This window comes from Trematomus bernacchii, unplaced genomic scaffold, assembly GCF_902827165.1.
Source record: "Trematomus bernacchii unplaced genomic scaffold, fTreBer1.1, whole genome shotgun sequence".
In the NCBI taxonomy this organism is placed as follows: Eukaryota; Metazoa; Chordata; class Actinopteri; order Perciformes; family Nototheniidae; genus Trematomus; species Trematomus bernacchii.
Window position 1 is genome coordinate 3,591,286 of NW_022987582.1, and position 20,625 is coordinate 3,611,910.

At 42.2% G+C, this 20,625-nt stretch overlaps 1 protein-coding gene across 4 annotated transcripts in view; it reads right to left on the minus strand.

Moving 5' to 3' along the window:
* Positions 1-20,625, minus strand: part of nbeal2 (neurobeachin-like 2) — a 37,112-nt gene that overhangs the window by 7,789 nt on the left and 8,698 nt on the right. For 2 of the 4 annotated variants that reach the window (XM_034127374.1, XM_034127376.1), the window contains exons 3-31: positions 19,613-19,777; positions 18,990-19,071; positions 18,535-18,647; positions 18,216-18,298; positions 17,448-17,533; positions 16,601-16,904; positions 15,966-16,072; positions 15,566-15,652; positions 14,526-14,609; positions 14,188-14,286; positions 12,884-13,536; positions 12,674-12,806; positions 12,255-12,374; positions 11,802-12,144; positions 11,493-11,575; positions 11,299-11,391; positions 10,957-11,125; positions 10,033-10,166; positions 8,956-9,115; positions 8,533-8,635; positions 8,201-8,351; positions 7,800-7,955; positions 7,493-7,652; positions 6,446-6,534; positions 5,605-6,306; positions 5,311-5,495; positions 4,973-5,129; positions 2,915-3,058; positions 1,475-1,798 (exon numbers count right to left, since the gene is read on the minus strand). In XM_034127374.1, coding sequence (XP_033983265.1) covers positions 1,475-1,798; positions 2,915-3,058; positions 4,973-5,129; positions 5,311-5,495; positions 5,605-6,306; positions 6,446-6,534; positions 7,493-7,652; positions 7,800-7,955; positions 8,201-8,351; positions 8,533-8,635; positions 8,956-9,115; positions 10,033-10,166; positions 10,957-11,125; positions 11,299-11,391; positions 11,493-11,575; positions 11,802-12,144; positions 12,255-12,374; positions 12,674-12,806; positions 12,884-13,536; positions 14,188-14,286; positions 14,526-14,609; positions 15,566-15,652; positions 15,966-16,072; positions 16,601-16,904; positions 17,448-17,533; positions 18,216-18,298; positions 18,535-18,647; positions 18,990-19,071; positions 19,613-19,777 — 5,269 coding nt within the window. The remainder of the gene's footprint in view (positions 1-1,474; positions 1,799-2,914; positions 3,059-4,972; positions 5,130-5,310; positions 5,496-5,604; positions 6,307-6,445; positions 6,535-7,492; positions 7,653-7,799; positions 7,956-8,200; positions 8,352-8,532; positions 8,636-8,955; positions 9,116-10,032; positions 10,167-10,956; positions 11,126-11,298; positions 11,392-11,492; positions 11,576-11,801; positions 12,145-12,254; positions 12,375-12,673; positions 12,807-12,883; positions 13,537-14,187; positions 14,287-14,525; positions 14,610-15,565; positions 15,653-15,965; positions 16,073-16,600; positions 16,905-17,447; positions 17,534-18,215; positions 18,299-18,534; positions 18,648-18,989; positions 19,072-19,612; positions 19,778-20,625) is intronic. The other 2 variants (XM_034127375.1, XM_034127377.1) reach the window with 2 other exon arrangements.

Here is a 20,625-nt window from a genome sequence, read left to right on the forward strand (position 1 = left end):
TTGATTTATGTCTTTTTGTGTCATCATACATCCCTCCATGGCTTTCTGCCTCTTTGTGGTCTTTTTCTGTCTCTCTGTAGTTGTGTCCTAATTATAGTTATTCTTTTGCCTGTGGTTTTCCCCCCTTTTTTGCTGATTTTTAGCATCTATTTGCAGTTGTTTTTAGTCTTGTTGTAGTCTATTTTGTTATTGTCAGTTTCTTTGTGGTCATTTTGAATCTCTTCCTGGTAGGTTCTTGTCTCTTTGAATTACATAGGTACTGTAGGTTACAGGGCCGTCCCTCCCTACAGGCCGATCATGCAGACTGTGTGGGGCCTCACCTTGCGGAGGGGGCCTCATCTTGCGGAGGGTGCCTCAACTGAGCCGAAAATGTGTGTGGCGCGGCACGGTTTCGCCGCTGCGAGGCTCCACTAGCACCCCCCCCACCCCCCCTTCCCCGTTGACGCACGCGAAACAGAGGGCCTCATCATATAACTTTGCGTGGGGCCTCATGTTGGCCAGGGAAGGCCCTGGTAGGTTAAGCCCAATGACACTTTGGGCCTTTGAGAATGCCTACAAATCATAACGTAGATGATACACGTACACTTCTAAGTTCCCCTTAAGCCACAATCCAAGCATTTTCAAAATATGGTTAGTTAGTTATTGTTTGATTTGTAAAGGTGACTTATAAAAGTTTGTAAGAAAGCATACTTCTTTATAAGTGTAATACAACGGGATGATTCTCATTGTAAAAATTAGAAACAAGACTGGAAATACACTTCCCAACTAACAGTTTTCCCGTGTCTATTTATTAAATTAGGAGATCATTTTTACTACTGGACTTCAACCTTATCTGTTGATCTTTGCTCTTACTGTCCCGTCGCTTCACAAGCATGGAGTTATAAACATACATACACTTAGAACTACCCTATACATTTACTCAAAACAGATACATAGGCTAAACTGTTAATATCAGCCTGGTCCAAGTTGCAAAATTGTCATGGCAGCCAAAGTTATGCCACACTGGATAATGTATTGCAGGATCTGTATACAAAAGTAATCTAAACAAAACAGATTTATGAACATTCACTGTCACACAGAGCAATGATAAATCCTCCCTAAGATCGCAGTGAGTGTGTCTGGCATCAGCTTCAAGTTTGAGCATACACTGATATCTGCTTACAATACATTAAGTCAGCTAGAAAGAACCATCGGGAGTTTAGAGTTGTTTTTCTACATTTTAAACTTATGATAACAGTTTTTAAATAATTGGATTAGATTGCTCAACCCCACACATGGAGGTAACCGGTCAGAACTGGGGGCACAGTTACAAAATCCTGAATGTAAACTAATGGGACAAAGAACAGAGCCAGCAGTATCTCTGAGAGGATGTTTGATTATATCTGCTCAGTCATACCAAAGACTGGAGAAGAGGCTCTCTAGACTCTCTAAACAAAAGATAAATCTATTTTTAAAATCACAGAAAAACCCTGACCTGCTGCTGGTAAAACTCCTGCCACTCAGGAGTGTGGCAGTAAGTCTTCAGGTCCTCTGCGAAGGTGGTGCTGCCGTTAGTGACGGGCAGATTTGGCAGGAGTCCACTGAGAGTGTCGGGGTCGGCGTGCTGGTCAAGCAGCGTGCGCACGATGGGCACAAGCTGGGAGTAAGTCTCTGCATGTCCACAGTTGGGGCCGTCCATTACCCCTCCTGGCCACAGGGGGGCGCCCAGCTGCCCCAACAGGAAGCACACCTCCTCCCAGCTCAGACACAGGACGGTCTGGAGAAGGCTGTGGAGCTTCACATAGGCCATCACACACACCTGAAAAGGAGTAACAGGCAAATCAGTTTCTATGCTTTTGTAGAGCTCATTAAAAGATATGATGAATAAACATTTATATGTAACGACTTAGTTTTCCAGATCTAATGGGGGAATATCTTTGTTAAGACAGACTTTTTTCCTTTTTGGTGTTTAGTGAAGTCGAAGATAGATAGTAACGAGGGAAAGAAAGGGGATGATATGCAGAAATGTTCCTTTGTGCTGTAAGCTCTTAATACACGTCGCCCTTTACCAGGTGAGCTCCCATGGCACTCAAAAAATGATTTAAGCAGTGGTTCAGGAGTATGCAGATCCTCTAGTTGGGTAAAAGTATCAAAACCACATTTAAAAAATACTCCAGTAAAACTAAGGGTTCTATATTATGTACGGATAATCAGCGAAATGGGCTTAAAGAAAAACAATCAATATATTTGGTTGAATCTTTTACACATTTTACAAGCTGATGAAGAAAGTACAATACATCCCTCTGAAAGGAAGAAATATGAAGTATCATAAATCTGAAATAAACCTAATAATTGTACAGTACTTGTATTTGTACTTAATTACCTTCCACCATTGTCATTAACAAAGCCATGTTTATTTTTCTTTGAGATTAATTTGTGAAATAACATAACTTGAGTAGGTCCAGGCTTGTTTTAGTTCCAAGAGAACTACAGTGCATATGTCAAGGTGCAATAAAGTTAATTTATTTTCAAACTTGATACTGTGACCAATGGTAAAAGTTGGGGGTCGAGCTACTTTGAAGATGAACCAGCAGCATGTGATGGAAAGCCTTATGGTCAGTTCATTTATGATGCTTACTCAATTCCACAATCCTCTATCAGCCATAACTCTAAGAGAAGCTGCCCTTTCTCACAGAACACTCCCTAAGAGGAATGATGGCAATGTCTTTGAAAAAAAACCCATAGAAGGCCTGGTATTTCTAAAATGGTCTTATCTGAGTGCACTACAGTTAAATAAACAATGTACACCCCTTTAAATGTATTTCCTGCCAAGTCAAAGCGCACAGGTGTTTGGGTTGTGAAATATTGTGAAATCATTTTAAAGTTTGGCATGCTGTCTGGGTGATGGACAGGACACGTTGTGGGTGCTGCTGACCTGCGAGTGCTGCTGCTGGATGTATCCGGTGATGATACGCAGGCCGATCTGGGCCATTTCCTTCAGTTCGGTGTTCCCGGGGCTGCCGGGGGTGCTGTGCCAGGCCTGCAACTTGTCCAGCAGGTTCACCACCCCCTCAAATATCTGCAACAACACAACAATAACCTTCAACAAAGGGATAAAGGATATACCTGTTTCCACACCTTGCAGCATCTACTGTAGGACAACCTAAAGTCATTCACTACATTAAATAACCTACAATAAAAAAGGTGATTCAGATGCTACCTACACCCATCCATGACTCTCCACCAACGGCAAGACAATTCAGGAACATTCAAACATAGTAACCGACAACAACCACACCCAGCTGCCCATGCTTTGTGTTTAACGTATTACTTAAGCCTCTCAAGTCTATATTAAAATAATTTCTAATATTTTCTTTACTTAGTCAATGTAACCAACAAAATTCACATCATCACGTCCTGACAATGTAGTTCCAAAATGTATTGTGTGTGTTAAAGGTCCCATGACATGGCCATTTCTACTGATCATAATTCCATTGTTGAGGTCTACTAGAACAGATTGACACTGTTCAATGTTCCAAAATCCCATTGGTTTCTCATACAGCATCTCTGTATATTCACTCTCTGTCCTAAACGGCTTGTTGGATCTCCTGCCCCCCCCCCCTCCCTATGAGCCCACTGTGCTCTAATTGGTCAGCTCGCCCACACTGTTCTGATTAGTCAACCACCGTTACAGTGGAACATCAGTGTTTATGTGTTACAATGGCGTTTGTTAGCAACCAGAAAATGACACCAGTAATGACAACAGATGAGAATGCTGCGTGGGGTCTGGGTGCCGTGTTGGCGGGACGTTGCGGGGCTCGCTGCTCCGCCCTATGAGGCTCGAGGAGCGGACAGTGTGAGCTGGATTACTGGTGTCGTTTCCTGGTTGCTGCGTGGGGTCTGCGAGACAGCGAGACAGCGAGACACCGCGGAACTCAGCCTGAGCACACGGAGATCCGCGGAGCCGCGGCTGAGAAAAGATAAGGCTGAGTGAGTGTGTGTGTGCCGGCGAAGCTCCTCGGAGTACCGCGGCTGAGAAAAGACAAGACTGAGTGAGTGTGTGTATGTGAGGGGCTCCGCGGATTGGTCCATTTGGACCTGGGTATCGTTACGTCACTATAATCAGGAAGAAAAAAATGGAAAAAGAAAAATCTCCAACGAGGCGTTCTGGGGCAGCATAGACAGGTCTTTTCTGTGTTAGAGTTTTACTCGCTACAGGGTGTACTTTGAGGGTTTGTGACTCTGCAGATAATAACCGGAAAAGAATGTCATGGGACCTTTAATAATCGTATTTTATTTCACCTGTATACATTATGATATCTTCTTATCACAATACTAATGGAAAATTACAACATTTCTTGGAAGACACACCATTTATTGTTTTGCACACAGTGAACGCCACCAGATCAGTCAGGCAGAAATCTGCTGCTCTGACTGGACTGAAATGTGTAGTTCATCAGTAATCTAAATTCCACTTGTGTTGAGTATTTATGGAATACTCCTAATGTCAGTACTGCAAAGTGAAGTCCCACAACCTCTTCTGTCTAATTAATGCTGTACAAAGGATTCCCAAAGCGATGAAGGTTTTACCATTCACCTCCAGACACAACAAAACAAATCAAAGGAATAGTTCAACTGTTTTGAAGATAGGCTCTCTTGCTGATTAGGTAAGAAGATCAAAACCACTCTGATGTCAATACAGTAAATATAAGGCTACAAGGAGTTGCATAATTGTGTGTTTTTGATCAGCCTGGTTGAAATCTGAAATCATTGATGTGGAAGTAAATACAAGTGTATCAAGATATTTCAGGTTTACTGACAATGTTCTTACATAGTTGTACATTTATTTATATTCATCATTGTCAACTGTGTATTCACAGTTAACCAACCTTTACCAAAATAGCCTTTCGATAGTCATGAAATTACTCTTAGTCCAAACAGAACATGTCATTAGTCTATATATTTTATGTTGGGTGTGTACTGTGTGATATACCTTTTCACTCCACAGGGTGTGGTTGTCTGTGCCCTCAGCAAACAGGAAGTCCTGCAGCAGCCTGAGGAGGCGAACCAGGCTGGGACAGAAAGGCAGGGTCACGCCCTGAGCCTCCCTCAGGTCTGACAGAGACGACTCCAGCATCATCTCCAGCAGACTGGAACAAAAGTGGAAAACAGGATGAGTTAATAACCCCAGTGTGTGATAAAACAATATGTCTGGATAATTACACTAAAGGTGACACAGCCATAGGTGTGGTTCACTGTATTTTTCCATTGTGAGACTGCCATTTCAATGTGTTTGTGAGTGGCAGTACATTTGAATTCACCGTCACTGACCTGCGTTTGATGTCATCAGGAGGGCGCACCAGTTGGCAGGAGGAACCCAGTTTGGTGAGAACAGAAAACACCTGTCCTCTCTCTCTCCAAACCACATCCTCCGACGCCTCAGGCCCGCTGCGGCTCCACAGCACCGAGAACACGATGTTGGTCAGCAGGTTGCACAGCTCCTCTTCGGGGGTCTGCTGTAACGCAAACAACACTCAAAATCCTTAGAAAGAGATCAAAGACAATAAATGCTCATAAAAATGACAAATAATATGATATCCATAACATCTGAGCTACGGGAGCTACCTGTGGGTTGGACGTATTTGAGATGGTGTCTCCAGTTGGAGGGTCTGTCCCATAGCTGGTGTCATCCAGCACGTTGGACAGACTGGAGCTCTTCCTGGGTCTGGCAGGTGGGAAAGGTTTGCAGTTCTCTAGAGGAGACGGTGTGTTTGTCAGGCTGCCCGCAGGAGTGTGTGCGCCGTTATCTCCCATGCCCTCCAGATCCAAATCAAAGGGGGTACCAAAGGGGGAGAGCGGCTGGTAGTCTCTCCCTTCGTCATCAGGGCGAGAGGAGGTGATATCAACGGCATTGGAGATGGAGGACGAGCGGCTCACCTGGTCCACTGAATCAAAATGAAGGGACCCGGTGAAGTTTTTAAGCGTACCTCCACCTTCACTTGGAGGAGACTGGGATAAATCTGAGAATCCCTCAGAGATGTCTCGCTGACCACTTTCATCCTCCTCCTCCTCATCCCCGATGTCCTGCGAGGTGCGGTAGTTCAGGAACATGTCCGGGTGAGCGTCCTCGATGACCAGAGACTGCTCCCTGTGCAGCAGAGGCCGGTAGTTGGACTCGAAGGAGGTGTGGGTGCTGGATCCTGCTATGCTGGCAGCGTGTGACTCGTAGGACTCTTTCACATACAGCTTGGTGAAAACATCCTGCCAGCCCGGCTGCTTAGCAAGCTGCTTCACATAATCCTCATTGGAGTAGATCAGATGAAAGAGCTGGGGGGATAACAGAGAGGAACAGAGGAAGAGATTGTTTTTATTTTACGAAGAGCATGGTTGTGCTTGATGTTACTTTTGCACTCAAAAGATGACGATGACAGTTTAAAAGTGTATAAATGGAAGAGAGAAGACTGACCTTGCGGCAGACGTCTAAGCGGACAGTGAGCTCAGCTCGGTGGGAGAGACAGACGACAGCCAGGAGGTCTCGGAAGTTCGGGGTTGCATCTGTGGGGCAGCAGAACATTTAATTAACTTAAATTAAAACCTAGAAAATACTTTTTTTTAAATCAGCTTCCTACAAGGGCTGCTCAATTAATCGTATTTTAATCGCAATTACGATTATGGCTTGCATCGATTACGAAAACAACGTAATCGAAATAAAACGATTATTTTTTTATTATTATTATAAAAAAAAATTTGTATTGGTTTTTCAGTTGAATTATACTTAAAGTTCAGGGTAATCAACTGTTAAAAACATACTGTTAAAACATTTTTTCTCCAATAAATTGATTTTTTCAAAGTAAATGGATAATCGTTTTTAATAATCGTGATATCAATTATTGACCCAAATAATCGAGATTATGATTTTTGCCATAATCGAGCAGCCCTACTTCCTACTATAAGTGTTGGGATCCTTCATGAACTCACTTATTACCGAGTGATACTTATCAAGATATTTGAGATCTTTCATCGTTGCATCGTTTAATGATATCATGGTACCATGGTTTAAAAGGGAAAACCTACAGGATGGCTGTTCCCTATTTCTTGAACGTTTCCTGCACAACCCAGATCCTCTAAAATAACTATTTAATTTAGTTTATTATATAATGGGAAAATCAAGAAAAATTTTATGGTCCTTTTCAGGAAAATAATAAATGGATTTAATTATGAACTTATGGAAATAAAGTGTAAATTAATTCAACAAATACAATCTTGAGAATCAGACCCGATGAAAGCTTTTGTGACCAGTGAAAAACAACTCTCAATACAACTACTATGTTTATGAATTAAACTCTTTCGTTTTTATTTTGTTTAATTAGGATATTTTTTCGTGACAGTTTTTTTAATGTTACTGAAAAATACTTTGAAATCAAATGTTCAGTAGCCCTAGCATTTAAAGACGTCTCTTTTATCATCCATTTCTCTCACTGGACCCCAGAGCACTGAGCTGCTTTGACGTTACCTGTAGCAAGGACCTGCTCGTACAGACACCGCACAGTAGTCATGGTGACGGGAATCGTATCCATGAAACAAACCAGGCCAAGATATCCAAAATCCTTGAGCTTGATGCGCTGCTTGTTTCGCTCAGACACTCGATCGCTTTTAAGGATTTTGTATAAAACCTGCAACATGGAAGGGGAAATTGTGCAACAGTGGTTGTTACTTCAGTTCTGACAATATATCACATGGGAGTTTGCAGTAAAAGGCAACACATCTGCCAAGTGATAAACTGAAGTATTTTAAGAAGAGGTTAGGTCAGTGTTTCTCACCCTGAAGACCCTCTCTCTGGCCTCGTCTCCGAAACTTGGAGTGAGCAGCAAGCAGTACAGCTGCTCCACCCCCCACTCCAGCAGCACGGCCTGCACCTGCTCCCGGGGGGGGCTGCTCCGCAACAGCTCGTACAGCACGTCCAAGGCCCTCACCACCTGATGGAGAGGAGACATTCATGAGGAAAGGGTCAAAGAGGAGGATAAAACACCAAGAAATATGGATTTCAGGAGGGTAACATTTGAAGTGGTCACATAAGGAGTTTGTAAGTACATAGATGCCAAAACATAAGGATAAATCAGGTGGATGATCAGGGAGAGTTCATTGGAAGTGAAATATCAAATTGAAAAGGTCAGAAGATAACAAAGTAAACTCCAGAAGGAAACACAGAAATAGAACATACCTGCTTCTCCTCTCCGACAGACACAATGTAGGCGAGGACACTGTGAAGCTCCTCTTGAGTAGGAGACTTTAGAAAGTCTTTCAGCAAGGCGAAGAGAGACGTTTGAACCGTCTGCTTTTCATCAGACAGAGCGCTGCCATCTTTCTCCACACTACGAGCAAAAATAAATAAATCAATGATCTGAGTCTGCATTCATGTGAAAGGAAATATGGTTGAATATGAAAAAGTATATTTAGACGTACTTTTAACTTTTAAAAATATATTTTGGTGGACATCTCATTGTATCTTGAAACCATATGTTGAATTGATTTAAGTGTATGTCAAAGGTTCACCTGTAGTATGTGCGAATTGTATCCAGAATATATTGGACTCCGTACTTCCTCTTCATTCGCTGCTTGCCTCTGTTAAGCACAGACACCATGTACTGCACGTGGGCTTTGGAAGAAAAATAAGACTTTTGTCATTTTTCTCCAATTTGACATTTAGAAATGTCAAACCTATACAAGAGGTTGTACTGAAGAAGTGCATTCATTAAAAAAAAAAAGGAACCAAAGCGAGGCTTCAGGCGCAGATTCACTTTGAATCCTCATCACAGCCTGAACTAGAAACCTTAATGTGTTCTACCTCAGCTCTCTCTGCTTTTACTCCTTTCAGGCTAACTTATGCATTCATAAAAAGGGACACAAACAGCTTCGGCACACATGAAAAGGTTCACAGGTGCATTACTCGCAACATGAGGACTGCTTGTGCCTTACCCAGACAAACGGTAAAATGGCTTTTAGTCCAGATGCGGAAATCAAAGAGCAGGTGCTGGTAGAGCTGCTGTAGAAGTGGGCTGTTCCCCGCGTTGAAAACCTGGTCCAGCAGCAGCTGGCAGGCCTTTAAAACATTCATGTCCATCATACTGCCAGGAACCTGCAGCAGAGGAAGCAAAGAGGAGAGGTGGTAATGTGTGTTTGTGTTAAAGATGGTTATTTTTGAACAAGGGTTTATGGACTGTCTATTTTTGGAAACACTTGATTCTGCTGAAATGGGAGCTGAGTGCATGGATAGTACAAGTGTTTGTGTTCTGTCAGTGTTCATGTCTTTGCCACTGTCAAACGTGGCAACCCCATGAGATTATTGGGAAACAGCTTCCTTACAGGATGCTCCACCTTAACAGCATGTATTTCAACATATCCTGTCAGACAGAAGCTGTGTCTGTGCTGCACCAACACAACACCTTATTGGCTGCCACCCTTATAGATCTATTACCACTGTGTGAAAATTGAAACTTCTGAACATCATCAATAAAACAAAAATTCCGTAATAGTATAAAATGAATAATAATTATTGCACCTTTAAAGGGCTCAACAACTCATTACTTTGAACCCTATATATACACAGCATTGTCCTTAGTTCCTTATATTAATAAACAAGGTTATATTCACTGTTTATATCAGCAGCAAAAAGCAAATATGCCGAGTTTGTCTTGCAAGAGATCCACAGAGTGGTTTGGAAGTCTTTGATTTTAATTTAGATTTAATCTATATTAATTTCCCTAGCTTTCAACAAAAACATTTCAAGCCACAGATTTGATAGCTACGCTTTTGTGCTCAGTGAAAGAGCCCTTGCAATCTGGCGAACTCTGCAGTCATTTCCCCACACAAGCATGTGATACTGTGAATCTCATAGAACCAATGCGGTTTCAACACAATACCCATTCATTATACAGCAATTATACCACAGCATTACAATAAAAAAAGGGTCAAATATTCACTTTCAGATGCTAATCAGTTCTTCTCGCAATCGACTCCCACTTGCTGGAGCAAAACCAAGAACAGGGTGCTTACTTTGCTGAGCATGGCTCCTATGATGCTCGGCCCGTGGCACTGCAGCAGGCACTCCTGATTGACAGGGTGATGAAGAATCAGGTTTTTCACCATCAGCAGGAAGGCGGCAATGCTGTTTCTCTCTAGTCTGCCCTCTGAGAGACAAAAAATGGGGCAAATCAACATTTATGGTTTCCTGTATCTCCCACAGTCATATTTCTGCATTACCAAGCACTTTATTGACATCTACATATCTCAGCACGAGTTGTGGTTATGGTATTTCCCTCACTTTTGCAACTGATTCATATATCTCACGTTAGACTTCTTGCAGAATAAGGTGCATTTGGCCACTGAACTGGATCTCCTCATGCAAATGTTATACCTCATGCTGATTATGACATTTAACCTGTAAGCATTGATTTCACAATCTGTTCTATGTTTGTGTGTTGTATATTATAGTATGCGCCTCTTATCTGTCTTTCACATCCTGTTTGTTCCTGCAGTATGAACAGTGTATAGACGCTGACTCACTGCCATTAAACATGATCTTCTGATTCTCAACTACACGGAAAATCATATTTATCATTTAGTCTAGGACTAGTGAACAGAAATAACCAGGAACAACAACACAGTAAGCCCTCAAAATTCATAATACTTTAGGTTGACTTACCCAAATTTCAAAAAGGAACATAAAGCGTTTTCTGACTTCCCAGAAATTGTTATTTGATTTGCTAAGGTTATGAGATACTTAAGTCTAATATTTCAGCATCCATCCCACTACAGTGAGGGTAAATGGTATTCGATGCTCACAGTATTCAAAAATTGAAATTAACACCCTGACATTTCCTTCCAGAAACAATGTTCCTGCCCCTTCATTTCTAGGTGAACTGACCCTTTCATGAAGAAAAATCTAGGTGTAAATATCTAAGCTAAACATGAGCTGACCTGCGGACTTGTTGAGTGGCAGCAGCATGGAGGCGGGGCCTCTGGAGGTGAGCTCTGGTCCCAGCAGGTCTGAGATCTCCTGACTGCCGCTGTTAACCTGCTCTGCTTCACATACCTGCTCCAACAGAGGCAGCAAAACCCCTACACCTCCCATCACATTTACAACATCCTGCAAGGGGAAAAAAACTTCCACATAAGTTCTTTTTAAATTAGAAATTGAATTGACCATCCAAAAGGGAAACAAGAAAGCAAAAACAACATGGAGACAGGTCATGACTGATATTTCACTTCTCACTCTCTTGATTCACTTCTCACTCTCTATTTAATTGTGTCACATCTAACCTTGATGTCCCAGTTCACTACACTGTGTCCTGTGAGCCTGCCATCATATTGGTGATTGGGCGACAGGTCCAGACATATCTGGCTCTTGAAGGCCTGCAAAAAACAAACAGTTGCATGCAAACAAGTATATTTTACTGGCGTTGCTTATAATTCACATAATAAAAGCAGTGTTATAAAATGGTTCAATGGATCACCTGTGGAGTGTAGTACAGAAGAAGCTTGCTGTTGAGATCAGATAACTCTCCCTCCGCTTTGAATAAGGACACGTGATTCGGGCCTGTGATGTGGAGCAAAAACAAATGTAGGTCATAAAATTTGCAAACGTTGTTTGGTATGCATGAAAATAAGAATCCTATGGGGAATTCTGTGATTTACTTTAGTATTGGTTTTCTTTACATTAGATTGTTTGGTGAACTCTGGAAGAGCTAAGAACTGAAAACGTAACATTTTGAAGGTGTATAATGTTTTCAACAACATTTTCATTGTTGCACAGCGTGACATACCTGCAGCGTGCAGAGCTCTGGTCTGTGCCGGCTGCAGAGCCTCGTGGCAGATGAACGCGGTGCCCAGGAGCCCATCCAGAGACGTGGGGGTTCCCCACTCTGTGTCCTGCAGTCCTGCTGGGATGGTGTGCACTGCGGTCTCTCTCGAAGACCCCCAGCGACCCCCTGCAAAGGTAGCTGGGAAGGACTGGGAACGGATAAGGGAGGGTCCATGGGGGGGGAAGGCAAACTCCGGCGTTGATGGGTTAGAAGACGAGGACATGGGCAGGTTGGGGGAGGTGGTGGTGGTGGTGGTGGTGGTGGTCCGGTTGCCCGCAGATCCAATGCAGCAGGAAGTAAAAGGCTTCAGGTGGCAAGTTGGGGGAGAAAAATAGGAAGTCAGATTAATAGAGGGGAACTATTTAGTAATATTAGGTCCATTGCCAGGATCATTTAGATAGTAGTGTCAGTTACCTCACTGAAAGATGGAAAGCGAAGCGGAGCCGTTTTACGCTGCTCTCCGTCGATGTAGATGGTGACCAGGTTCTGACCGAAAGGACGACGGCCTGGGATGTGGACTATAGCCACTGAATGCTGTGATGATGATGATATTAAATTAGGTACATTTATGTATTGAGAAACTAAAGGAGCAACATAGTCTCCAGACAGTTGACAGCTTTCATTTAACCTAATGATAGACCTCTCCAGCTCCTTCAAGAGGTGCACTTTTCTATTTCTTAGTGATTATTCTTCAAGGTTACGGGCCAAGACAGCACCGTTTAGAAAATGATGTGCTATTTTCTCCTTGATCAAATCTATTTTTATTTGGGACAGGCTAAAAAAGGACACATGTTGGCTAATATCCTTACTGTACTATGTGTGTCCAAACTCACCCAGCATGAGTCTGCTAGTGGGTACTCTGGCAGCGTGACAGCCATGTAGTCTTTCTTAGTGCAGACAGCCACCACCAGCACTCCCTCTATGGAGAAGAAGGCCTCCAGCCCCGTTCCACTTGCTGTGAAGAAACTTTAAAACAATACTTTCGGTCAAAAACTGTGCAACGTAGACATCTTATTTATAAAAGCCCTTTAACTTCTCTTTACCTGTAGAGCTGCTTCCTGCGGGGTCCTTTTCCCATGTCATACTGAACCCCTGTGACAGAGTTTGCACGAGGTTTGCGGTGATTAGAGGACTCTGAATGACACGGGAATTCCATGTTGAGGCAGAGCCAGGCGTGAAAGGCAAACCCGCCGCCTGGCCAGCGTTGGACTGTGGGCACCATGATGCCAGCCATGGGGGGCGTGAGGTCAAAGTATTGCAATGCACTGTCCTGGCCTTCTCTGGCCGCCATGGCCGAGAGCACTTGGATGACGCGAGCGCAGTAGGGGTGCACCTTCCCCACGACCGCGCCATTGTCCTGATCCACTCTGAGCAGTCTGAGCAGGCCCTTCAGCTCCTCAGGTCTCAGACACAGGGAGCCCAGGTCCTGCAGGAGGCCCAGCAGGGCGTCTGCACACTGCCTGTCCAGATTCTGGGGCTGTGAGAGCACCTGCAGCAGAGCCCACACCATGCCCGCCTCGACAGCCACGGTGCGGCAGGATAGGGAGCCGCCGCAGACGGTGGCCAGCCACTGGGCCACCAGCAGCTGCAGGTCCCTCTGACGTGACAGGTCAGGGAGCCACTGCAGGAGCAGCAGCAAAGGCTGGTCGTTACTGATGCCAAGGTGATGGGCGTGGGCATGCTCACCCTCCACTGCCTGGAAAAAAAGAGTGAAGACAGAGAATGAAGATGATATGTGGTCACATTATCAATAACAACATAATTTAAAGGTCCCCTATTATACTCTTTTTCATCAGTATATTATAGTCCCCAGTTATATACAAAACATGTCCCTGAAGTGTTTCGCTCAAAATACCAAACAGATCATAGCATCCCATAATCCCCTCTGTTTCAGCCCTGTTTCAAAAGTGCTGATTCTCTGTCTGTTACTTCAGATGAAAATAAGGAGCCACTCCCCACGCCCCTCTGAGAGATATTTGGTTAAAAAGAACACAATGGTGCTCTAGGAGGAGATTCAGGTGATAAGGTGGGGGTTACCTTGGTTGGTTATTGGCTAATGGTTACACAAGCCAAAAAAACATTATGACATCACAAAGTGGCCAAAATCTGATCAGCTCATTTTCAGACTCGTTTTTATATAAATGGATCAGGACAAAAAGAGAGAGAATCTTTTTTCCTGAAACTTTCAGAATCTCTTTACACAGAGGGGACACACATTTATGTATAAAAGACATGAAAAAGTGAATTTTGCACAATAGGTGACCTTTAAATAAGAACATGGTCATCCATAACAGCTAATTGGCATCTACTGTCTCTCAGTGGGGATAATGAGTGCTGTGTGCTTTACCATGTTCATCAGCTCCTGCAGAAGCCTCTTGGTGGGTTGACCTTGACTCTTCAGCACATCAAACAGCTGGGAGTAGCCAATCCTCTCCTTGAAAACCTCCTGTGGGGACATGAGGCAGAAATAGGCTGGTGAAAGCTGCTCCTCAGGGGATAACTAGTTGGCACACTTCCATACATTGGAAGGGAATACAATGAGAGTTCTTAAATGAACGGAAACCAGCTTTCCTCATCAGGATCTAACTTTATCTGGGATTGTAGGTTGTATCATATGTAATAAAGCTTTAAAATACATGTAAAGAAGTATTAGGGAGGTATGATTTGACCACAAAGATGCCTTACCTTAGCAGAGGGTGAGTTATTCATTATAGCTGTGAGGACTCCTAGAGCATGAACTGTAATACTGTCTGATCCTTTCTCCAAAACCTACATCAGAATAAGGATTGTGTTAAAAAAAGTTTTGAATGAGGCAGAGTTCAAAACGTGAATCGTAATGAGTTGACACCAGAAGCCCGGAAAAGGTGAACATTCCAACTGCACAGCACCAAGAAGGAAAACAAATACATCAACATTGAAGAAATCTTTCACCAAATGAATGAATGATTATCTGTAAAGTGCAAGGGGAAGTGCAGCTCATGTCCTTTTTTTTCTACACCACAATTATTGGAGCAGAATGGGTAAGTGCACTGCTGTATCAGTCACTAAACAATTGTCTCTTTGTTAATTAATGATAGATTCACACATGCAAAATCCAAAGCCAACCACCATAAAAAATAAAAGAAATTCAGGGAGATCCCCAGTATTGCTACAAATGAAGCAACATCAACACACCAGGTTGTGCCAGGTCTTTGAAACAAGATAAACCGGGCACACGACAGAGCAGCAAAGATACAAAGAGTAGAAGGAAAGACATGCTCATTGTAAAACCACCATTTCATGCATGCACCAAGAAACACTCAGCATGCTCTTTTTCCCTTTAGATGTCAACAAGAAATTCAGCCTCTAATTGTGAATGTTATATAAATCGACTCTCCAACACTAGCATAGAAGAATCCCTCAACTAATAATTTGATTCTTGTGCTCAAAACTAATGCCAACTTGATAGTATATTTTTAAAGTTGGATTCAATAGACCAAAATAACACATGTAATAAAGGTAAGTGGATATTCTAGATGGACAGATAATATGAAAGATTAAAAAGGGAACTCTAAACAACAATAATGACTTATAGTCTTCTACCTGCTATGTTTACAAAATGAGAGTAAACCAGACTTCCTGCTTGAAGTTTCCTGTTTAAATAGCTCAGAGCAGTTAACGCGAGGAGAGAAGGCTGAGTTTCCTGCTGACAGACCAATATCAAAACCGAGTGGGGGGGGAAGTACCTGGTCCACTTCGACCTCTGTGAGTAAACAAGTAGTGAGGTCACACACAACCTCACGATCCGGTCTATGCATGTTGCTCTGAAAGAGCTGCAGGATGTACACACGGAGCCACACACACACACACAACACACACACACACACAACACAGAAAGACAGACAATTAAACAAAACAGTCATCTGTCAAAGGTAATAGAGACAAGGTTGATCCAGGTTTCTCTACAGTTGCAGCGAGGAACATGTGTTGTAACCGTGAGGGGAAATATAAGCTGAAAGCATTAACATATTTGGGATATTTCACATTGACCAAGCAGTAAAACAGCATTAGGGCATCCAGGCAAATAAAAGAGGAAATAGACATGTTTGACAGAACAGACATATTTAAGATGCGCAGGGTTCTGACCTTGCTGTTCTGAACCAGTCTGAGGATGTGTTCAAAGCAGTTGTTGTTGAGGAACACAGCCTGCAGGACGGGCCTGTCAGGGCACTGCAGGATCTCAGGGACAGCAGCTAGAATTGACAACAAGAAGGATGTGGACTATATTTCAGACACTGGGGAAATCGATTACTTAGCCTCCATTCTGATTAAGAGATATAAAATATGAATGCTCAGCTGCCCTTGAGTCCTGCTCTTACTTGTCACAAGGACCGATACAGGAAAACATTCCTGCCGACTGCAATAACTCTGTATAACAAATCACCTCTGGCTGGAAGAGAACTCTCTGCTCCATAGCTTCTCTTGGATAACTGGACTTAAACTCCCTTCGTACATTTTACATTTATATTCAATTTAATATTTAATAATCCATTCCTTACACAATTAATGTATATATCCTGCTTTATATTTTGTTACTGTACATTTGTATTTCCACATGTATATTTTCTACTTTTTTAATGCTATTTTATTTCTATTTGAGATGTTTACATTTTGGATTGTTTATTTCTTAAATGTACAATGCCTTGTCTTTTTATGCTGCTGCAACGCAAACAAATCCAAATTGGGATCAACAAAGTACTTCTTATCTTATCCTATCTTACTTAGCATTTGGCGCTGGAGGGAGATCAGGCTCTCCTCCCAGTTCTGCCTCTCCTGCAGCTCACTGCTGAGAGGACGGTTCCAGTTGAGCAGCTGGAAGTAGCTCTCCAGTATGGTCCTGATCTCCAGCTGCCGCTCAGCAGGGCTGCTGGCGTGCAGCAGGTGGATCATCGCCGTCAGGCACTGCAGCGTCAACCGGGAGAGAGACGTGCTCTTGGGTTCTGTCGAGGCCCGGCAGCACCACACTCTCAGAACAGAGAACAGGTCCTCAACAGAGGGAGGGGTGATGGAGAGAAGGCCATTCTTCTGTAAGGAAATCGTATGGACAAAGTCACTCCACTGTAATCAGTTTGAAATTGCCAAAGACCTGTAGTATTTTGGATCCTGCTGTATTTTTGACTTTTTATATTAATTATCCAGAATATTTTATATTGTTTTGTTTATGTTGTTTATATTTGATATAATATTTTTCATTTTGTTTTTAATTGTTAATTCTCTTTTACCACTTTTTAAAAGTATTTTAAGTATTGTATTATACAGTCTGAACACACTTCTGCTTCTGTGACGAAATAATTTCCTAAATTGAGATCAATAAAGTATCTATCTATCTATCTATCTATCTATCAATCTATCAATCTATCAATCTATCTATCTATCTATCTATCAATCTATCAATCTATCAATCTATCTATCTATCTATCCATCTATCTATCTATCCATCTATCTATCTATCTATCTATCTATCTATCTATCTATCCATCCATCTATCTATCTATCTATCTATCTATCTATCTATCTTGTAGTGTTTCATAATAAATACTGATGAAGAGGAAAGAAAGGCAAGCAGACCCTTCCTCCGCTGATGATAGCACCCTGGAGATGGACACATCTTAGTGTGATGACCTCTGGGAGCTTCTCGCTTTCCTGCAGACTTTCTGTGACATTCAGACCAAGAAACAAAGTTATACAAAAAAAAAAAATTATTTCACTTATCACTTAACCACAATACAGCAACCATTCATACAGTGCTGTTAAAATAACATGCACATACAGTGTACCTTTTTTATTGTTTGTTATCATAAGGATAATAAATGTCACTTGTTCGTGGTACAATGGCTGAGCATGCCCTGCTATGCCACCTCTGTACTTGGGAATTACATGAAAAACAGAAGCTTAGGTATTGCTAATTGGCTAGGTATTACACAATTAGCTCTCTACAGTTCTAATTAAACCCTGCTATTATGGGATAATCTTCCTAAAATGTGGACATACTGAAACTTGCCCAGGCTGAGATTTCCCACATGATTTATAGATTACTAACTGATCAAATGGGCTTTTATATTTAGAAACGCTTGGACTCAGGAGATTGAAACTTGATAATTAGATGGTGAATAATTAAAGTTTTCAGCCCAAAAGTCTCACTGACTGCACTGACCAGTAATCTTTCATTATAATACACATGGCAAAGATTGTGATTGGGAGAAAACAAAAGATCAGGGTTTTTCATGTCAAAGATGACAGATTAAAGCAGTGTTTAGGCAGCAGTGGGAACATTTGGATTATTGTGAGGTCTGACAGAGATCAGTGTGGTAGAGCGGACGAAGGGGAGTATCTCACCGTGGAAGAGAGCAGGCAGCTCCTCTGGCAAGACCAGCGGGGAGAACTTATACTTGTTCCTCTCCAGCAGGCTCACCTCCTCCCTGTAACACACAAAGCCTCGAGTCACTGCACTGACTCACATCACGCCTAGTCAACGACTGCCACTAATACTGCCGGCATTATGAGGCTTGACTTCAATTCTTACAAGCAACAAGACAGGGTGTTACACATCACAGAAAGGTTGGGCAAGATGCTAAATGCATCAAAGAGTATTTGGGTCTTTGTGTGGCTAAATTCCACCTCCCACACATTCACAAAGTAGGCAGCACACACTCACCCTGCCAGGCCTCTCCTCCACGTCTGATAAGGGTCAAAGAGACTCTCAAACAGCACAAATCCATACTGCACAACCATTTCCAGAGACGACTGCTCCCCTTCGCCCTTCTTAAGCTGTAAAAAATTAAAGTTTGGACACTTACTTTATAATTCTTCTTCAACACAACTCAATCTGTATCTGTTGTTCATATAACATGCAATAAATACAACACATTCCAGTTCAATGAATAGAAGGTGGACTACACGGCCATTTCTCTTTTCAGTGTAAACAAGTTTGGTTACTTCTGTATAGGCTTAGTGTATCTCTGTTGTATATCACTTTTCTGCACAGAGTGTCTACAAGGGCACCAAATAATCTTTGCATGATTGATATAGTGAGCTTACATTGGAGCTAAGCCCCGTCATAAATCAATGAAATCTGTTTCCTGCTTGAGGTAAAGTTTATCTTGGCCTTACCTGGCTTAAACAGACATTCAAAAGCTTGATGGTTTCAAAAACAAAACCAGGGGTGTTGTCTGGGTCTATGTTCTCCATATTCCTAGAAGTAGAGAGAAATGTGTGAAATTGAGTGTTAAGGATGATGCTTACCCAATATAAGACAAATACAATGGACGCTCAGAACATCAGGGGGAACATCCTGACACTGAGTTGCAGCCTGTTTGCACAACCTGCTTGCAATTTCTGGAAAAGTTCAAAAACTGTAATACATCCAGTTCCTTATGGCACCATTGCCTCTTTTGTTATTAAAACAGAATTAACATTTAAATAAGGAAATTGAGAAGGGTTAAGACAAAATGACCTAATTTTACAAATTACATACAAACATTTTAGGTACATTTTCAGAATTTAGTCTCATGCCAAGTACATGCCTAAATGTTATTTTATCCCTAAATATATGTCTAACAGGCTGATTTATATTACTTCAAGTAAAACCACAACAAATATGGAAGGAATGAAAAAGAACCTGTAGCTGGAGACTTTTAATTATAAACATCTGTATTTGATTTAACACAGTTCTTCTGTCTAGCTTGTTCATGATCATGATGAAGAAGTGTATACACAGGAGGCTGAGTCCTCACCTGCAGACAATGATGAAGAACTTGATGATGAGCAGGGTGTGAGGGAGGGTGCCGTTGGACTCGGGGGGGTCTGAGAGGTGGTCCGCACTCTCCCATAGCTGTTTACCGAGGAGCACCAGGACCTCCTTGGGAAGCAAGGGCACCTCGGAGCTGCACTCCTCCAGCCTGGAGAAGGGAGAGGAGGAGGCAAAGGGCATTGTAATAGGGGCTGCGTTTATACATACCATAAATATGTTTATCGATTATTAATAGACATGCCCCCCTTAGAAAATTCAGAGTTAAGAATAGGAACACTCCATGGTTTACTAGAGAATTATCTGATCTCATTCATGATCGCAATAAGCAATGGTCTTTAGCTAGAAAGTCTAACACTAGTGATGACTGGCTTCTTTTTCGTGTCCTCAGAAATAAATGTTCAGCCCTTATTAAAAGAGCTAAAGCTGATTACTATCTGAGCTTAACCACTGATTGTTTTAATGACCATTCTAAGTTCTGGAAAACAATTAAATCACTTCAGAACAAGAAGGTTTCTAGTTTCCCTCAAAAACTGAAGGTCAGTGATTCTTTTATTTCAGATACAAATGATATGTCTAATGCCTTTAATGCTCACAAAAAGGCTGGTCACATTTTTGATGAGCAAAGTCATGACTCTCTGCATGGTCGTACTCACAGCCCTAGTCAAGAGATGAACCCCCCTGCTTTTGATTTCGCTTCTTTCTCGGTCTCTGAAGTCTTACAGGGTTTGCACTCAATTGATCCTAAAAAGCCTGCCGGGCCTGACGACCTAGATCCTGTCTTTTTAAAAATTGCAGCTCAGATTATAGCACAACCAGTAACTGATATTTGTAATCTCTCCCTGTCCACTCATACACTGCCAGCTGTGTGGAAGCAAGCTCTTGTATCGCCGCTCTTGAAAGCTGGTGATCCCACTGAGTTGAATAACTATCGTCCTATCTCAAATCTTTCTGTGTTATCAAAGATTCTTGAGTCCCTAGTTTCTACTCAGCTAAAAA